The sequence below is a fragment of the Eurosta solidaginis genome, chromosome 4 (assembly GCF_040869045.1).
Source record: "Eurosta solidaginis isolate ZX-2024a chromosome 4, ASM4086904v1, whole genome shotgun sequence".
In the NCBI taxonomy this organism is placed as follows: Eukaryota; Metazoa; Arthropoda; class Insecta; order Diptera; family Tephritidae; genus Eurosta; species Eurosta solidaginis.
The window spans coordinates 34038411-34059934 of NC_090322.1; the positions used below are offsets into that span (position 1 = coordinate 34038411).

The 21524-nt window shown below is 39.2% G+C and overlaps 1 protein-coding gene across 1 annotated transcript in view; it reads left to right on the forward strand.

Annotated features, from left to right (window-relative positions):
- Nucleotides 1-21524, forward strand: part of LOC137248445 (uncharacterized) — an 81914-nt gene that overhangs the window by 12737 nt on the left and 47653 nt on the right. Inside the window, exon 3 of the mRNA XM_067779380.1 lies at nt 2109-2396. Coding sequence (XP_067635481.1) covers nt 2109-2396 — 288 coding nt within the window. The remainder of the gene's footprint in view (nt 1-2108; nt 2397-21524) is intronic.

Genomic DNA, 21524 nt, shown 5'->3' on the forward strand with positions numbered 1-21524 from the left:
CATCTCCGTGAACTCCAGAGTCATAAAGTCGTCTGGAATAACGACATAATATATTAAACATTAAGCTTTAAAGTATTGCTATTGTTGTGGTAGCATTACTTCGCCTTGCTAACTTTGTCTTACTGGGGACTCAACAATAGCAAAGAACCACAGTAAGGTATGGCTGCCATAAGAGACGTCTAAAATCCACAGACTCAAAGGTTCGAGGCGCCTACGAGAGGTCAAAAAAAAATTCACGTGGCAGTTGAACTGTTACCCTAGGGTAGCGGTATCATATCCGGCTCAGGACTGAACCATATCCGTAACACATCCCTAAACCTTCGGTTCAAGCAAGCAGTTAGAGTAATATACAGGGTCTTGTAGGTCGTTTGGAAGTCCAAACGTTCTATCCAATCGTCAGTTCCTTCCCAAAACTCTTGGTTAAAGGCTTTATTTAGCCCTTTGTGATAGGGATTTCATTCATGTCTTGAAAGTAGAAAATGTATCTGATTTATGAATTGAGAGCGTGAGGCCTGAATTGGTTAAAGGTCAAATTTATTTTCAATCCAAATTTTCTGTATATAAACTTCGGGTTCAGTTGGTGCTCTGGCAAGTAGACTTCCGCTATCTAAAATGAGCTTTCAGAGAAAATATATTTGACATACGCTTTTAGGTTTTGGGTACTGAAAATCTTTTGTGGGCAAAGACGTTATATAGCCTTTCGAAGTAGCTTCGATGTCAAGTCGTCTCATCCGGCCTAAATCTCTTTCAAAATCCTTTTGGGAAAAGGCCTAGGACGTTTCTCTGGAATTTAGAGCTGTCCAGTCCATATGTAATTTTAAAGTGGATATCTTTCTGATATGAATGTTTTCAGTGTGATCCCTGGTGATCAATCAGAGGTCAAACCTTTTATTCAAGACTCAGTTCTTTCGCAATAGTTCGGGGACTGAGGCCTGTCCTCTGGAAACTAAACTTTGTCTTTCTGAAGGAAGTTTCTGATATGATTTTTTAGAATTCGGGCCCCAGAGCTCGGGTCGAGATCCAAAGTATTGTTGGGGTTTTTTAAAAAAGCTTCTGGGAAAAGGGATCAGTCCGTTCCCTACGACTTAGAACTTTTTCTTGGTATAAAGCTTTTAGATGGAAGCTTTAACATACGAGGTTTTTGATTGCGGTCCCTGGTGATCATGCGAATGTCCAAATGTTCTTTCCACGTACCATTTAAGACTTGATCTCCTTTAAAAGAGCTTTTAGAGCAAATAAGACCAGAATTCGGGCAAATGGATGTTTGCTTCTTAATTCGAAAGTGGTATTTGCTATTTGTAGCCGCATTAACTGACCTAGTAATAATAGGAAGAATTCGCTTCAAGCTCGATATCGATACCAACATTTAGAGCCTCGTTCAAGCTTTTGAAGTAACTTTACACTACCTCAAAGATGTTTACCCTGACCTGATGTTTAAAATGCTTATAGCTAAAAGCTTCAGAATTAACACAATATTTGTGAAATGTCAGCCAACGACGGCCAAAATGGCAATAGGCAGACAAGTCTACTTAGGAGCATATTGATACCTACATAGGTACATATATCAAAAACAAGCAACCCAACCAACCAAGTGCGGATTATTTCAAAGTAATAGTGGTAAGGACAACCCCCAAAAGGAGCGCACCCAAGTGAGGAGTACGTATAAGATATTTGCGGTTTATTTGAGGGGCCGGCTTTTGACACTGAAATCGCTCAGTGGAATACGTTGCTAAGTACTCTGTGAGAGCATTTTCGGGTAACCATTAAGAAGGTGTATACTTTACTTAGGAAACCCGAACGAGCACCTTGCTACCTTCGCTGCCTGCCTGGGATATTTGTTGGTTATTGTGAGGTGCATTGAGATACATTCTTTGTTGACCGAGAGTAAATTGAAAACAAGCAAAACACATATACTAATACTTTGACAACTAATCGAGTTTTCGTTTCCATTTTCTTCTTTGCTCTTTTTTCCAATACATGGCAACAATATTAACGAAACAACAACACTAACAATGATGAAACAATCCTGGAAATCCTACAACGGACACGTTGATAACGTCTGCGGTACAATTTTGCAACGTTTACACATTCTTCTTCTTCACACACAGTACGATTGCACTAGTGCTGTTGGTGCATCGCACAACGCAACACCGATTGGTGCTGCTGGTATTGGCGGTGTTGGTTGCGCATTTGGTGGTAATGCAACTCCAGCAATCACTGGCCCACTTAGCGCTGGCGGTGGTCCACAAGGTGCAGTGGACAAACCATTTCTATTACAAGATGGACGTGTTGGCTTAAGGGCAAGCCTGGATAAAGCATGGTATACGCATGGTGAAGATGTTTGTGTGACAGTGAACATAAAGAATGATAGCCGCAAGACGGTGCGAAAAGTGCGGGTAAGTGAGTTATACTTGTAATAAGGCTCTCTATGTATGTATGTGGGTATGTATGTACATAAAATCTGTGTTGGTGCTTGTGTAAGTGCGGTGCGAAATGTGTTAGGAATTTGAAAACAAATTTTGAGCCAATTTGCCGTCAGCACTTTCCACTGTTGGCATCTTGTTGCCGCTGTTAATGCCAAAGTTTAAAGCTGTCTGTCTGTGTATGAATGGAATTAATTATGAAAATGTAATCTGCTTGTTGTGGTGTTATTTCTTGGAAATTTTCATAGCAATAATACTTTCGTATTGCAAATTTGTAAGTTCAAGATTGTGTGGATGCACCGAAAGTGCTAGATGAAGCGTTCTTGGGCGTTTGTGCTGCAGCTTAAGATTAATTAACATTTTGAACTGCTCACTGATTTAATATTTCACATGAAGCTTATTAAAATTAGTGAGATAGAGTTTTTATCAAACTCTTAGGTGAAATCTACTACTTTTTTTCGTTCAATATTTCAACTTACATTAAGGGTTGAACTAAACTAATTATCTGACCTGAAATCCTAACTTTTCTTCAGTTTTGCTCAGGGTGTGTGGAATCCAATTATAATATTTTTTACTACTATTTTTCAACACTACTTTTCTTAGCTTTAAGAGTTGAAAAAAACATAATTATCTGACTTCAAATCTCACGACTTCCACGTTTCTTAAGCTTTTGGGCAGCGTTTATGCAATCCGAATTATTACGTTTTCTACTACTATTTTTGAAAAAAGTATTTTACCTGCATAAAAAAATAATGTTTAAAGCTTGGCACCGATTTTTTTAAGCTATTTTTTGATGCTATTCTATAATTATTTCTGCTCCTCTTTTAATACGTTTTTATAAAACTAGCTTTTTATATTACTATATTAGACTACTACTAAATAAAACCTCAACTAAATGTTTTTAATAATTATATGTCAAAATTATTTAACTACCTGTGCTACTACTTTTTCACACTATTACTTATTTACAATACTAATTTTGCATGTTTTTTTTTTTTCTTAACTTATAATAATATATTAAGTTTCACTTCTGCAGATATCACCCTTTCTATAGTACTCCTTTTTATAATAGCAGTTGGAGGGTGGGGCCGTGTGTAGAAGTCCACGAAAGTGGGGAAAGCTTCTGACCGCCATTCACCTGGGAATGGCCAGAGCGATTCTTTTGCATGCGGTTCAAGCAGCTCACTACTGCCGGTCGCTTGCGGCCAAGTATCCTCTGGGTAGCCGCTAAACACCCGTTTAGCGGTGAGCTAATGTGAGAAGGCGACAACCTGGCTAGGCCACTCTGACATAATCGGTTTAAGGGCTAGCCGGGGGAGATTTCATCGGCAGCGTCTGTACACCTCTAGGTGCGGCTGCAAGCGGGCGTCTGTCTTGGAGCAAGCGGCTCGCTATATAAATGTGCCAAGTAATATTTTCACCCTCGCTGAGCGGGTTGTGCGCTGGGCTTGGGACCCGCCACGTAAAACCATACTCCAATGAAATATAACAACAAGCCTCGGATAAATACACTCTCTATTGATGACGACCATGGCAAACGTTTGAAGGACAATGAATTGAGGGCATGCACCTGGAACGTCCGCTCCCTGAATGGGATTGGTGCAGATGCCCGGCTGGTTGATGTCCTCGTCAAAGCAAAATCTGACATCACCGCCATCCAAGAAATGCGTTGGACGAAGCAAGGAAGAAAGAAGATCAAAAATTGTGACATATATTGGAGTGGCCATGCGAATAAGCGCAGTTTCGGCGTCGGATTCGTGGTGGGAGAGAGACTTTGTCGCCAAGTGCTGGCGTTCACGCCTGTGGACAAGCGTCTCGCCGCTATTCGAATAAAAGCAAAATTTTTTAATATATCATTCATCTGCGCCCATGCGCCGACAGAGGAGAAAGACGATGAGGTGAAAGACACTTTTTATGAACAATTAGAACGCACATACGAGCGCTGCCCCCGTCATGATATAAAAGTCGTGCTTGGCGACTTTAACGCCAGGGTGGGCAAAGAAGGTGTTTTTGGCCCTACAGTCGGAAAGTTCAGCGTACACAATGAAACTTCTCCTAACGGACTGAGGCTGATTGACTTTGCCGGTGCTCGAAACATGGTCATATCAAGCACGAGGTTCATGCATAAAAAGATACATCAAGCTACATGGCTGTCTCCTGATCGAAATACTCGCAATCAGATCGATCACGTTGTGATAGACGGACGGCATGCCTCCAGTGTTTTAGATGTGCGAACGATCCGAGGACCTAACATCGATTCGGACCATTATCTCGTTGCAGCCAAAATACGCACCCGCCTCAACGCGGCTAAAAACAAGGAACAAAAAACACAAGGAAAGCTAGACGTCGAAAAGCTTCAATCACAACAGACTGCCAATGATTTCGCAACTCGACTCTCACACCTGCTCTCTGAGGGCACAACTCATCCTGAAGGAATACAGGAGCAGTGGGAGCATATCTCCAAAGCACTTCATACTGCCGCCGAGGAAAAAATTGGTTACCGGCGGCCACGAAAAAACAACTGGTATGATGAAGAATGCCGCGTTGCAACCGAAAGAAAAGACGCTGCCTACAGGGCTACGTTAAAAGCGAGCACGACAAGAGGAGTGTGTGAACGCTATCGTGAGTTGAAAAGGGAAGCGAGACGCCTTTTCAGGAAGAAAAAAGCAGAAGCAGAAAGGCGTGAGTGCGAGGAGCTTGAGCTGCTAGCCACCAGAAATAACGCCCGAAAATTCTACCAAAAAATACGGCGACAGACGGAAGGTTTTAAGACCGGGGCAAACTCCTGTAGGAATGAAAACGGCGACCTTGTAACTGATGTCCAGAGAGTGCTTAGATTATGGAGGGAACACTTCTCTGCTCTCCTAAATGGAGGCAGCAATTCACCGCGCAGAGATGAAGAACCCGATCCCGCAATCGATGATGATGGAATATATGTCCCCCCGCCCGATTATGACGAAGTTAGAATAGCAATAACCAGATTGAAAAACAACAAGGCCGTGGGCGCTGATGGATTGCCTGCGGAGCTATTCAAGTTCGGCGGCGAGGAGTTGGTAAGGCGCATGCAGCAGCTTCTTAGCAAAATATGGGCGGACGAAAGCATGCCCGACGGTTGGAATCTAAGTGTTCTTTGCCCAGTCCACAAGAAGGGGGATACTGCAAAATGCACCAACTATCGTGGAATCAGCCTTCTTAATATCGCATATAAGGTCCTTTCAAGTGTATTGTGCGAAAGATTGAAGCCCACCGTGAACCGGCTGATTGGACCTTATCAGTGCGGCTTCAGACCTGGTAAATCTACCATCGACCAGATTTTCACAATGCGCCAAATCTTGGAAAAAGCCCGTGAAAAGAGAACCGACACACATCACCTCTTCGTCGACTTTAAAGCCGCCTTCGACAGCACGAAAAGGAGCTGCCTATATGCCGCTATGTCTGAATTTGGTTTCCCCGCAAAACTTATACGGCTGTGCAAAATGACGTTGAGCAACACCATCAGCTCAGTCAGAATTGGGAAGAACCTCTCCGAGCCGTTCGAAACTAAACGAGGTTTCAGACAGGGTGACCCCCTATCGTGCGATTTCTTTAATTTGATGCTGGAGAAAATTATACTAGCTGCAGAACTTAACCGCACTGGAACAATATACTATAAAAGCGTGCAATTACTGGCATATGCTGATGACATTGATATCATCGGCCTAAACACCCGCGCTGTTAGTTCTGCTTACTACAAGCTGGAAAAAGAAGCGGTAAAGATGGGTTTGATGGTGAATGAGGACAAAACGAAGTACCTGCTGTCATCGAGCAAAGAGTCAGCGCATATGCGCCAGCATCAACATTAGCAACAACATCAGCACTGAAATCCAGCGAAGAATCAATCTTGCCAATAAATGCTACTTTGGACTAGGTAGGCAATTGAAAAGTAAAGTCCTCTCTCGGCGAACGAAAATCATACTCTACAAGTCACTTATCGTACCCGTCCTGCTATATGGGGCAGAAGCATGGACCATGACAACAGCAGATGAAGCGGCTTTGGGAGTGTTCGAGAGAAAAGTTCTTCGAAAGATTTATGGACCTCTACGCGTTGGCGATGGCGAGTACCGAAGAAGATTTAATGATGAGCTGTACGAGCTATAGGCAGACATCAACATAGTCCAGCGAATTAAAACGCAGCGGCTGCGCTGGCTAGGCCATGTTATGCGAATGAAAGATGATGCTCCGGCCAAGAAAGTGTTTCTATCGGAACCCGCCTATGGAAGCAGAGGTAGAGGGCGGCCCCCACTCCGTTGGAAGGACCAGGTGGAAAACGATTTAAACTCCCTTGGTGTGACCAATTGGCGCCGGTTGGCGGAGCAAAGGAGCGACTGGCGCGCCTTGTTGGACGGCCATAACCGTTTAGACGGTTAAGCGCCAATTAAGTATGTAAGTAAGTAAGTAAGTTTTTCTACTCCTTTTTTACTACTATTATTTTTTCTTAACTATTTTTCTTCTTTTTCATCTTAATGATGCACCAATACTTATTTTTTAACTAAATTTAAGTAAATTTATTTTATTGCAGCTGTAACTTCTGGTAACACTACAGACTCGTTCATCCTATGTAAGGTCCTCATAGACCGCCCAGTTCAATCTAACCTAACAGCTTCTGCTACAATTTTTTTTTTTTTTTTTGCACTATTCCTTTTTACAATGCTGATTTTTTATGACACTATTTCTTCAATTAAGTGTATACATACGCTTTTTATTCAACACATTTACAATATTTGCCTTTCGCCTCTACGAGCCACAGGTTTATCGCGATTTCTACATCTTTAACTTGCTCTGACTTATTGTATGTTGTTTATAAGGTTTTCCTTAAAATATTCCTTTAAATAATATTTCATACTACCCACATTTCATTCAAGCTTTTTCCGCATTGTTGTCCACTTTATTTATAAATCGTTAACTCTTCATTTCAATACCTACATTTGTCGACTTTTATGCAAGCGCCTGAAAATATGCAACAAATTTGTATAACTCGAAGATTTACTTATATAAGAGATGGAAAACAGATTATGCGCTATCTCCCTTTTTTAAAGCATTATTTAACTTATGAAATCCAATTCAGCACAAGCAGCGATCAAATTTCAAAAATTCTATAGTGAGCTTGTTTACAATAACACATTTCTTGTCAATGCTAGTCAGTTCAGGGTTCAATTGCTCCATGTAAGTTTATTATCAGCTAACTTAAAATAGAAAAATGTTTTTCAACGTTTTTCATCTAACGGTAAACAAGTATTCACAAGTATTTATGGATTTGTTGTAGTCATTTACATATAATTTAATATGTAAATATATACTCTCACAATATACCTAACATTGCTCTCTTTTTATACTGATTTCCAATTTCCTTGAATTCAATAACCACTTGCTATTATCTTCAAAGCATCTGATGCATGCTTTTCTTATCATATCATGCATTCTTTCTTTTCTTTGTTCAATTGTTATTTCAAAAATTTACAACAATGCAAATTCTCGAGGAAATTTCTTTTCTCAACTTTTCTATTTAATGTGTTTTTTGTTTTCGCTTTCCGCTTTAAGTGCGTACACAATCGTTGCTACACAATAAGAAATCGAACTCAGCAAAGATAACTGGGTACGCTTCAAAGAAAAACATAATAAGGAGATACTTATTGAACAAATTGCATGAGACTACGTGTGCATAAACGAACAAGTATTTTTTATTAATTTTGGTACAAAACTTAGCTTTGGTTGTGTTTATTGGTACTTTACGTCTGGTATGCCATTATCTTACGCGTCTCGATGAACTTTTTTCATCTTCTTCAGGGAGACTACTGTTTTCATTATTGTTGAATTCTCAGTCTCCCTGTGAAGGTGGGAGAAATTTATCAAAACGCATAGAAGAAAAAAGTAGCTTTCGTTTTGTATTTAATTTATGGGACCAAAAGTTCCATTATCAACACACATCAATTCTTCCTTAAAAAGTCATTAATCTACATGGGCAGGCTGTAATTTTGAACTTTGAATCTCTTTCCATATCTTCTTGGTTTGTTTCCCTATAGTACTTTTAGTACAAAAATTGGTCGTCTCTCTTGTAGTTCCAAAAGCATTTGTCGGCTGTATCCATTGTCTGAGCAGCCGTTTCTCCATTTTTTGACCGGTATATCCGATTTTCTTTTCATCATGAATTTTTTCCATAATTTTCAGGGATGCTATTGTTTTTATTGTTGTTAACTTAAATCTTAGGTGCGAATTTTCAGTATCCCTGATGAAGGTGGTAGAAATTTATCCAAACGCGTAGGAGAAAAAAGTAACTTCTGTATTATATATCATTAGTAGAGCGCAAGTCTCCAATATCTTAAAATATTGTAACGAATTTAGTGAAATTCCGCCTATTTACAACCTTCTGCTAACGTTCGAATCGCTAAACTCTTTAATAAATAACTCCAATATTCAATAAATCAAAATGGTCTTTATTAGACTACTTCGAAAGTACTTCACCATAACACTTAACTTGACAACCAATAGTGTGCTTAAATCAAAACTGTTTACTGACTACTCAGCTCGCTCTGCTTTTATACTCTCAGTTTTCTCATTCATCCATTCCTCCTAAGGTCTAGTATTTCGCGAAACTGTATTCCAGAACAATTGTATCTCTTACTTGGTTATTAGCTATATACATGTATATTTGTAATTTATGTCTATCTTATAGCCATATGCGGGTGTATGCGTCAGTACTACTTCGGCTGATGACTACATCTGTGTGTGAGTTATCTCTTCGCTGCCTTGTATGTATGTGGGTAAATGATGATTAATGTGTTTATGCAGCTTGCTTTAATGTTTTTGTTATTGTGCATTTATTTAGTGACAGCTTAGAGATGATAATATTCGTCACAATATAAATCAATAAAGCGCGATAGCCTCCGAAGAGATTTAATGTCGAATTCTCTTCCGTTTGTCGTCGTGCTCCTTTTAGTTTTTCGCCCAAATTGACGGCATCCGCATGGCAGATGAGTTTTCACTTAGAAGCTTTTCATGGCAGAAATACACTCGGAGTGTTTGCTAAATCACTTCCGAGGGACTCATGTTTAAGGATTTATTGCCACCAAATTTTCCGTAAAAGTGTATTTAATCTATATGCGCATATCGCAATTTAGAACTTTTAAGCTTTTTGCTCCTCCATCTCCGTTTATTTCTCTACAGTCCTTTCAACATAAAATTTGATCATCACTCAGGCCGCTCCAAAACTTATTCAGCAAGCATTCGCCTGCCTATCCATTGCCTGAATAGCTTCCTCTTTGAGGATTTCATTGCTTTATCCCGAGGTCTCTATTGCGCTGCCGAAACCTTAGCTGCGCCCAAAGTTTGGAGGTAGAAATAATCACACCCTTCTTTTTGAAACGACTTAAAAGTCTTTGTCAATCACGTTCCAGTAGTGTGAAATTGTGATATGTAGCTCCACGTCAAGTATAATTTAACATGATTGGTGAGGTTTGGTTTAAGTTAACAGAATCGATACATCGCTACAAGTGAGACCACTGGGACGCATTTTTTGCGCATTTGTGTATAGTGCTCGTGTCCGCACGGAGTTTAAAAGTGGCAGCGAGGATGGTTAACCTTCTCACCCAGCTCATCTGCTTAACATTTGCCATAAATATCCCTGTATCCGTATACTGAATTGCGCGTCCACCTCATTTAGAGTTCAATAGAGTCCAACGCCTATAGCAGTCTAGTTTTCTCAGAAAACATACAGTTATATCCTTTCCTTTGATAAAGCCGTCAAAAGCCGTCCATTCAATACGCTATCCCTTTTGGATGTATATTGCTTATATTGCGTCCTCATCGAGTTCAGAACTACGTTCCATTTTTATCAAATTTCTATCTCAATGGGAGATTTCTTGAAAACCTACCTGAAGATTTCTGCATTTATGACGCAGTGCTTTATTCAAATATTGATTGCCGGATTACGAGATTTTGAACGAATCCGTGCACCACCTTTTTTTTTATATTCCACTATCTTCGGGATCTGAACTGTGCTCCAAGTAATTTTAATATTTCTAACGTTTCTCCATATTTCATGCCACCACATAAACCTAAATTCTGCATTAATAAGCTGACAAAGAAGAAAGCACACTAATAGAAATTCAGTAAAAAGAAAAAGTAGGAAGTTCATGTCATAGTGTAACCATTTTGCCGACTATGCATATACCCAGAATCTTAAGAGGCGGGAAGCCACATTCTTTTAAATTATTGGCTATTTCGAATCGACTCAAATTTGATTGTTTTACCTTGCTAGCTCTTTTATCGGCAAATGCACGCTGGTAGGATAGGCTAAGAGGGTTTTCCCACATTTACACTCGGAAACCTCTTTGTCCATTGTAAGTGCCCTGTATGAGTGTCGGGTGGTGGCACATTCGGCCAACCAGATTACTGCCTTGTCGTTCTCAGTGATCCAATTATTTTATTTGATCAATTTGAGTAGGACTAAAAGATGCACCTTCCCAACCTCTGCCAAACCGTGCGCACAGAAATCTGAGTCGTTTTTTATGCAGTCCTGGACATTGCCGGGGAAATTAGTTTATCTTGAGAAGGAAGCCAGCTGCCTTCCTATCCAAACATGCCATAAGCACCATCAGACCTCGAAATAAACGCGGTTGGTACACAGCAATTCCGTAGCCCTAATCTTTTATTCCTCAATTTTTCTCAGTTATTTACCCAATTGTGGTCGTATGGAACTATCCGACTTGGTTATCCATTCGGAACCCTCTCTGGCCATCCCACCCATCCAGGGACCCATCAAATGGAGACATTGAGTTGTTTTTTGGCTTTGACAAAGATTGTTCCACTGGTGTCTGGGAACTATCCTGGAGCAGTTGGAAGACACAGCATGAGTCAAGAAGTCGGTACTATTGATATACCGGCAGATACTACATTCCAGCTCCAACAACAAATCAATATTTTTTATAGCCAGTGGAGCTATCACCTTCATTGGGTCCAGCTGCATTGAGAGCTCCCAATTTTGACAGCAATATAGACGGACTTGGTTGTATCAACTTCTGTTTTTATTGTAAGTAATGCTTATTATTGGTTTATAAACCTAATCTGATTTGTTTATGCATCTGGGTATATAAAAATATATTGAAAAGAGAAAAAGTTGCAAAAGCTAAAGAAAAACACAAACGAGAACAATATTTGTTGAATATAGCCAAACAATGTGGCAAGAGAAGAAAAATTGCCCAACAACTTGTCCCACTTGACAACTGAACTGTATCTTCTTGTTCGAGCAAGTGTGTCGAAAAAGTTTGTGGAGGAAGAAGACACCATCGAAGGAGTGATGAGTGTAAAACTGATGACTTAGAGCAACTTTTTGTGTGAAAATTACCAAAGATTTATTTAGTGCCTTTTTGATTGGCTAACAAATTTTTCAACTACTCTGTCAGCCAAATTAAATTCCAATAGACATTTTGTGACTGGCCACTCAAAAGATATTTTATTGAGTCGCGGAATCGGAAGATGTATTGTACTCACAGCTAGGGAGAACGTCCAGGGGCGATATTCATATGCGTCTTAGGATGAGAAGCCTTGACGGCAATAACGCCAATACGCTAAAAGGGGAGGTAGAAAAGGACCTCGAGTACCTGAAAGTAGCGGCATATGAAGAGGGCTCGCAGTGGCGGAGGTGTTGGAAGCGAACAAATAGCTCAATGATGCTGCGATCCCTAACAGTAACCGCAATATGCTAAAAGCATGAAGCAAAGGGACCTCAAGAACCTGGGAGTAGCGACGAGGTTATTGCCGTAGATGCGGAGGTGTGGACAAGCAGCTCAATGATGCTGCGAGTCTTCAAAATAACCATAAAACGCTACGATCAGAGGAGGTACAAAACGATACAATAACAAGAACAGCAGAAGAGGTAGAAACGCACCTATAGAATCTGAAATCAGCTGTAAAATTTAGCGTAGAATTTAGAGAGATACCAACAGCTTAATGGCTCTGGGTGTCTTACAGAGAACCTTTCTAAGGCGGCGTCTAACTAGATCCTCTTGACTCTTAGGAGGGTTAATTTGATGCTACAAAGGTTATGAACAAGGGTTTTTGGACACAGCGCGCGTGGTTCAGGGTTTATTACACGAGTACGGAATGCAGGGTTAGAGCTGAGGTTATGGTAAGGAAACAACTATACTTGTGTATGGTACCTAACTTCAGCACTGAAGAGCTAATGGTGACAATACAAGGTCACAATGGAAAGGAAAAAAACCGTCCCTTATCTTAGATTCCTGTTACAAGGCCCATAACGTGAAATCCCCACCATTAGGGCTCAAAAGGCTGGAGGATCAAGAAAAATGCTGAGGTAGCTTTTCAAAGACGCAGGTACGAATTTCATCCATATGTAACGATAAAGGCGAGTCCTTTTTTATATAGAAGACCCCACCTCTTCTGTTAATTTGGAATTATTGGTATATACGTGTATAGTATGTTCTGCCATTTCCGCACCCCTGCGCCAACTCTCCAGCCACACGAACTATTTCGAAGCACACTTTGTCCACCTACGAATCAAAGAGGATAGCGATTTTCTCTTCCCCGGCTTTCGACGCCATCGCCTTTTTATTTTACATCACGCGATAACCTCCAACGAGATTTTACGCCGAGCTTCTTTTCCAATTCGCGTCATGCTTCTCTTAATTTTTCCTACAAATTAGCGGGGCGGGTCCTACATGTTTTACACCGACTCCGAACGGCATCTGCAAGGCAAATAAGTTTTCGCTGAGAAGCGTTTGGCAGAAATACACTCTGAGTGCTTGCCAAGTCAATGGTGAGGGGCGCCCCCCTTAGAAACGCATTTTTCTCATTGAATAAACTTGTTTCTAAATTTTTGTTGCCGCTTTTTCCGGGGCTTGAACCCACGATTTTTGATGTGGTGGGCGGAGCACGCTATCATCACAACACGGCGGCGGCCGCAGTTCTTATGTTGAGTGTGACAATAAAAAACCGTTTGCCACAGCAGAGCTCTTTGCTTTGATAGGGCCATGATTACTTCTCAAGTCGGCGCGGTATCAATTCCTTCCGTTCAAATACAGCCGAAAACACCTAATGGCTGCTAATTGTCCAATACGCATGGACCGTATAACATGCTGAATTAAGGGGTTGGCAGTTATTGGCCGCCGACATCCCGCCGGCCTCCTATGCAGCAAAACGACGTAGATGTAGGTCCCTAAAGAGCTTAACCCCATATTTAGGAGCAATGGTGTTCAGCTAATCCCCACACCAACGACAAGGTGCCTCCTATAATGAGGGCCGGTTAAAAGCTAGTATAAATAAAAATAAAATAACACCTACTGAAAATTCTTGAAGAGAGCATCATGCGTACAAAATGAAGTCTCAGAATTAAAAGTTAGTGAAGTGCAAAGCATCGGCATGGTTATTGCAGTTAAATCTGTGGATCTTTTCAAAATAGATATCTGCTTAAGACAACAACTGTGAGAACAACGAAGGCAAAGCAAAACGGATGTTAAGACCGAACCAACCGCAGCCGACAGGTGACATCCACGTCACCGTCACTCTGCATAACAACCAACAAACGAACTTCAGCGCTGCAAGGTCGGAAAATCGCTACAGCTACTTAATATTCTAGGAGGGGGTTGCGATAGCTCTTGAGTGTACAGGTAAGACAAGTAGTTTGGAGTAGGTATGAATGCAACCGTGAACAAAAGCAATACAATTACCCATCCCATCTACATATATTGCACATTCCCTAGCGAGCAAGATGCGTAATTTAAGTGGTACCTTGCATGTGAGGAGCTAACATGACAGGGACGCAGATGTTGTTGACGGTTGCGGTTCGTGAGCACGTAGCTGCCAATATGTTGGGAATATTAAGCAACCAAGTGCAGAATACTACAAAGCTTTGTATATTCCATACATTTTCGACATTAGGTTGTTGAGTTTCGCTGTCTTTTTTCGTTTTTTCTTCTATTTCTCTTTGGCATAGCAATTTTGTGAAGGTGCAGTTCGATTGCAAGCATTTGATGTGTCATGTCTCAGCGCAGTTCGAATGTGGTTATTGGGATATATGAAGAGCTTAGCTCTGAATAAATTATTTGATATGCCAAAAGAATGGAGAAATGTGATGAGATGTTTAGAATTAAATTGAAATATCAAATTGAAATGAACGTGAATAAATAAAAATTCAAAATTAATTGGACAGGGCATTGCGATCGAGATAGAATTTTTAAGGGTTCACAAACTAAGATTTGGTTTGCAAGTACTCGTTACTTTATGTTAAAGAGAGAAAAGAGCTAGTCTATTTATAAAAATAGAGGGTTGATGCCTCTTGCCAAATCTGAGTCTTTCTTTAATAAATAAAAGAAGCCGATTGGACATCACCAGAATCAGTTAGTCCTATTTATATCTAATACATGGGGATCGTAGCTTGCTTTTATATTAGAAAGTTTCTGTTAGAATCTGTAGAGCACTGTCGGTTTGCTGTGTTGTCTTCAGTGTCATTTTTCAAAAAGTAAGGCCGCAGATGTCTAAAAAATTATGATATGAAGGGATGACGAACAAGCGCTAGCGCAATGTACCTTAAGGAGATTCTGTTCTAGCAGTTCCATCAAATTTGTTGCGTTGGGTTAGGTTAGGTCGGGTGGCTCAGTTATTGAGAAAGAAGTATAGCTAGCGTGTGTTGTTACGAAATGGTCAAAATAGCTTAGGCGGTTAAGCGCCAATTAATGATGATGGCAATGGGTTAGGTTAAGCTGGGTGGAGGCTATTCTGTTAAAGGACAGCTTACTCAAAACACTTTATGATCATCTGTGTTACCGCTTCGTCTACCGGTGTGACGTACTTCCAGTTATTTAGTGAATTGCTGGGTGGCAAAGATAAAGTAACCAAAGAGTTTAAAACTTTCCGACGGAGATGACATGCCTCCAATATATTATAAGTGCATTGCATGAACTCTCATTGAACAGTGCTTTGTTAACACTCCACCTCTCGCTAGTAGCAAAGAAGCAGACTTTTTCAGTGCACCAGTGCTGCTCGGATCTAGAGATTATACCTTGCGGTTGCCAAAAAAATCTGGCACCCAATTAACTTTTTTTTTTATAAAGTACTATGTATCACTGTGTACTAGCTTAGTACTCTTATAGCTGCCTGAATTTCTGAGTATATATTTAAATTCTTAAAAGTGACTGTGCCAATCACTCAACTCCTGGCAGAACTCTTTCCGAAATCCTCCTAAGTTCACTAGTCTCCCAACCCATACTTATTTTGAACCTTAGTCTTCCCTAGAGAAAGCAACAGAAGTGGAATCCGGCGCACAGTAATCTGTTCTCCCAGGAACGAATTCGAAGGTGATCGGAATGCTAAAGTTCACGCAATTCAAACATATCACGAAGCCGTATTGTGTCCGGGGTTACAGTCAGTTTGCTCATATTCTCAATCAGGTATAGATTTAGCATTGTATTTAGTGTCAGTGTTCCAACCAATACTAATCTCTGCACTGCTTCCATCCTTCTGATAAGCTTCAACGACAACTTGCTGTACCTAATAATGCAAAAGTACTTAACTCTGTCAGACAGCGTCCAGTACTAATCCCTAAATGACCGAGATTTAGGTTTTCACGAATCTGTTCAATCTACGTAAACAGAACAATCTCCCGAAACCTATATAAGGCTGTAAAATATCCCTCATTCTTTCAGAAATTTTGCCCTGACATGAATTGCCAGGTCTTTGACATCAGCCACCACTTTGCAGCCCATGCCCTGAAGTATGACGTTCACAAGCACTACCAGAAAGACAGAAAGAGCAACCTCTTTGGCACATCACTCTCAAATTTATCTGAATCGTTTCTATTTTCACTCCCACTCCCTTACTCAATCAGTTCCAATATCACTTTCTCTTCTTATTCTTATCCTACTGCAACTCTCAATCACACTTCCACCCTAACTCTCAACTCCACTCGCGATCACAATCCCGCGGGTTGAGATTCATCGACTTCTTATCGGTAGCAACCGATAACGGCTATATTGTTTAATTAGCGACTTTTTATCGACATCGAAATTCTATCGTCTAATTATCGATCGCCGAACCATAGGTTTCTTATTGGTTTGTTAACAGCTTATTATCGATGAACTACCGATGTTTAATCGATTTTGTATAGAAGTTTTACCGTTATCTGCTTCATAAAAAACGATAGGTCGTCTTTAAAAAATCGATCAAAAGGATAAATTATTGATAAGATATTAATGAACATTTAGTGCATTAGTCTATAACTTTGTCCCAAAAAATCGATAATACGCCGTTAACAAACTAGTAAAACTCCAAAAGTAAATAAATAACATGTTGGATAAAATCCCGATAAATAATCGGTAGCCTTTTGATTATAAATCGATAGCACGCCTGTATAAACTGGTAGCACTTCGATAACATATCGATAACAAAAAATAGATAGCTTCTGATTACTAATCGATAACTCTTTGATAACAAATCGAGACTTTTGGATCTTAAATCGGTAATGCCTTTATCACATATCGACAACTTTTCGATAAATAATCAAGATTTTTTCTACTATAAATCGATAGCATGCCTTTAACAAATCGATAGCTTTAGAATACTCATTGATAACTTTTCTAAAACAAATCGATAATAAATTGATAGATTTATGATATTATATCGATAACTTTTTAATAGATAATCGAAACTTTTTTAATAACAAACCGAGACTTTTCAATGATAAATCAGTAGCGCTTTGATAATATATCGATAACTTTTCGATACATAATCGATATCTTCTGGAAAACAAACCAAACATTTTCAATGTTAAGCCGCTTTATTTTTGATAGTGTATCGAAAAATTTTCGACAAATAATCGATAGTTTTCGATTACTAATCGATAAATTTTCTATAAAAAAACTGATAGTTTTGCGTTGAAAGTCGACCGATCGAAATAGCAAATTTATACAACTTCGATGACAAACGCCGATAACAAACCTTTACTATCTTTTCTTTTTCTTTCCTTCCCTTTCCTTCTCCAAAAAATTAGCACCTCATACACATGTATATATACTTATTTATCATACCAAAATATTTAAAATTGATTCCTGTCAACCAAAATATTATCTTTATGAGGCTCACTTGAGGGAATCAAATAAAATGGTGCAAATTTGTCCTTAGTGAAACTGCAATTTCTTGAACATAGCGAGCGTCTTCTTTACTCAATTTGGGATATTTGAATTTATGAATATGTATGTATGAATATGAGGAAAAATACAATGGCTTAGAAGTACAATGACAAAGTTTATTGTCGAACATTCCATGGAAAATGGTCAATATATTTTAAATATACTATACCTCAAGTGAAGCAATATGTTTTCAGTACCGGTTCTGACGGATAAAAAGCCGAAAGAAAGTAACCCATTATTATTTGCTTCTGGTAAAATTACCTCTGTTGTGGTTAAATTCAACCACTGGATGAACTCTAGTTAATTTGAAAACCATAAATTTGTAAACTTATTTTTTTCTAGAGGATTAAGCGTTAAAAGTCTCAAAGTTAGTGTGTGTAAACGTACTACCCTCCAAGTACCATTCCCCACATACAACCCTGAAATATTCCGTCAAGAGGTGAGTTCATTAGTAGGCTCTACGTCTGTTAGAGTCACGTTGCAATTTTTTGAAACTCCAGGGCATTCGATAAGCTGGTACTAAAAACCCTGATACTTGGATTTGAAAAAGGAAGAAAAATTGCTGATTTTCTTCGTACATCGGAGTGTGTCTCGCACCGTTATTTGGACAATTGAATGTCATGCCGGAGTTGGTATTGAGTGGCATAGAATTAAGCATAATTTACTGTATTGTATTTATTTGCACGGTTTAAAAGGTCTCGTTTCGTGATTTCCTTCTGGTTTCGTTGCCTAGTCGTTACTACTTAGGACCAGTCTTTCTAAGTTTCCTAATAACCTAACTATGCGATGGCATTACGCGCTTCCCTTAGTTATAACTTTCCTGAAAATTAAATGGTATATTAACTTTGTCACCAATCTCAAAATTGTAAGTCCTTAAAGAAAAATAGATAGACCCACCAAAAAGTACACCGAAATGATCGGGACGAAGTGCTGAGTTGATTTATGCAAATTAGTCCCTCAATTTTTGAGATATATTGATAAAATTTGGTGAGTGGGTATATTTAGGTATCCGATTAAACATTTGTCCGAACCGGCCGAATCGGGCCACTATACCATATATCCCCCATATAACCGATTTTTTCAGAAAAGGGGACTTTTGTCATATCTTCCTCAATTTATCAGATTTAAGATTTAAGCTGCACCATATGCTTTTATATATTGCACATATTGTTGTGTGAAAAAATTAATAAGATCGGTCATATATATAGTATATATACCCCACAACTGATTGTTCAAATAAGAAGCTTTTCGTAATTACTGCCCCATTTTAACAGGTAGAGGTTTCAAATTTCATTATCTGCTTTCGTATATAGCAGATATTGTTGTCTGAAAAAGTCGAAGAGATCAGTCGTATATATGCGTATATATAGCATACGTCCCCTACAACACATTGTTCAAAGAGGAAACTTTTCGCAATTTATTCACCATTTGAACAGCTAAAAGCTTCAAATTTCACCAAATGCCTACGTATTTAGCATATATTGTTGTCTGGAAAAATCATAGAGATCGGTGGTATGTATGTATATTATATACCCCATATAAACTATCATTTCTGCCCCCTTTTTAACGGCTAAGAGCTTCAAACTTCATCAACTACTTACCTTTACGGTATGTATTGTCATAGTTATTTCATGCAGACCACACAAAACGTGAAAATTTACTCACACAAAGTATCTACCTATATTTTATTTTATATTTATACTAGCAGATCCGGCTGACGTTGTTCTGACCTAAATTTGGTCTATCTGCATAATAAGCTTTTTCCGTCTAACTCTGCACTCGCCCCTCTACAATTTTTTCTAATCTTTGTATTCACTCCTCCCTCCGTATTCTTCGCTTCATCTATCTCCGCTTCAACTATTTCCTCATTCTTCTTCATATCTTATTGCCAGTCCCAGATGGTGGTATGTATTTTGTTCCAGTCCCATTCCGAGTCTCAGTCCCAGTCACACTCGGAGTCTCAGTCTCAGTCTCAGTCCCAGTCCTAGTCCTAATCCCAGTCCCAGTCCGTCTCTGGCCTACTTCCCGGAAAAAAGCATCGTAAATACTAATATAGGCAAATTTATATACCAAATTTCAGGCAAATCGAATAGGACGTATGTAAATAGATATTTGGGTATCATGTCTTTATTTCGGCTTGGCATGCCAGTTTTGCTAGGTTGATGCGACTAAATCGAATATCAGAACGAAAATTACTTTAAAGCTCTCAGCAACAGATTTCATTTGATATACATATTACACACACATTCTAGGAGTAACCGGGTCCACGTTTTGGCCTATATCTCGAGACCCTAGTCACCCAGCGGTACAAAAATTACTCTGTACTAAAGCACACATCAACAGTTTCAATTTGATATCCATATTGTAAAAACACATCGTAGTGTTACGCTGATCCACGATTTGGCCTATATCTCGAGACCCTAGTCACCAATAGGTATGAAAACTACCCTGTACTAAAGCTCTCAGCAACAGCTTTAATTTGATATGCATATTACACACACATTCTAGCGGTATACGGGTCCACGTTTTGGCCTATATCTCGAGACTCTAGTCACCCAGCGGTACAAAAATTACTCTGTAATAAAGCACACATCAACAGCTTCAATTTGATACCCATAATGTAAAAACACTATCTAGGCGTTCACGGCCCCACATTTTGGCCTATATCTCGAGACCCTAGTCACCCAGGGGTATGAAAATTACCCTCTACTAAAGCACTCATCAACGGCTTTCATTTGATATCCATATCCTATAAACACATTGTAGGGGTACCCGGGTCCACGTTTTGGCCTATATCTCGAGACCCTGTCCGCCGATCCTGAACTTTCTTTGCTATAAACCTCACGGAGCCCGAGACCTTTCCAACGAATGCAAAATAGTGGAAATCGGTTCGTGCGTTCTGCAGTTATAGCGTCAGGAAGGAAAACCCGACCTATTTTTATATTATAGAAGATTAAAAATCACTTAGGTATGTATGTCTGTTCACTATATATTTTGTTAGAAATATTATTGATTCAACTCAACTATAATAATACTTTGATCTTGTCATTCAAATAAAAAACTTCATATTGTTCAAACTTAAATATTATCTTTCCTGAATATCTATATTGGAACTTAATTCCGAATAAAGGTTATGGGCCTTTTCATATAGGATAAAGGACAATAGATTGGCGAATAGATAAATCAAAATTATTATATGGAAATTTAATCAACGTTAGGAATGTCGGCTATCGCAAATATTGACAAATTATGTGGGGACAAAGGACTGTTAATTACGCAGGACTTATGGGACGTAGTCGAGTTATCATGCAGTGTTGAAGCAACGGTTGCTGAAAAGGAGCAATGGCAGAAACTGGATCGAAAGGCTCTAGCTACCATTACTTTATGCGTAAGGTCTTCTGAATTAATTTATATAAGATTAAATTATATAATTTATATAAGGAGGCGTGGCAGAATTTAGAAAAGACTTACAAGGATAAAGGTCCTGGAAGGAAGGTAAATTTGTTTAAACAATTGGTGAAATTTCAATTCACAGGGGAAAAGAAATATGCGACGCTATTGAACGAATTTTGTTCGATTGTGGATAATTTAAATGAAATTGATACTGAAGTCCCCGACGATATTTTAAGTATCCTGTTGTTATGCAGTTTGCCGGAGGATATGGAAGGATTTGTTATAGCAATTGAAACAAGAGACGAGCTTCCCAAACTAGAAGAAGAGCAAAGACGTGGAGCTAAAAAGAATTTTGTAGATGGTTAGTTGCTAATGGTAATAATAAAAGAAAAATTTTAAAAGCAAACAGGATAGGAAATGCTTTTCATGTGGCATGGTGGGCCATATTCGTGCCAATTGTCGTAATAGAAATAATAAAAATTTCGTTTTGAGTGCACATGGTTACAAAGATGAAGAACCAGGATGGATTCTC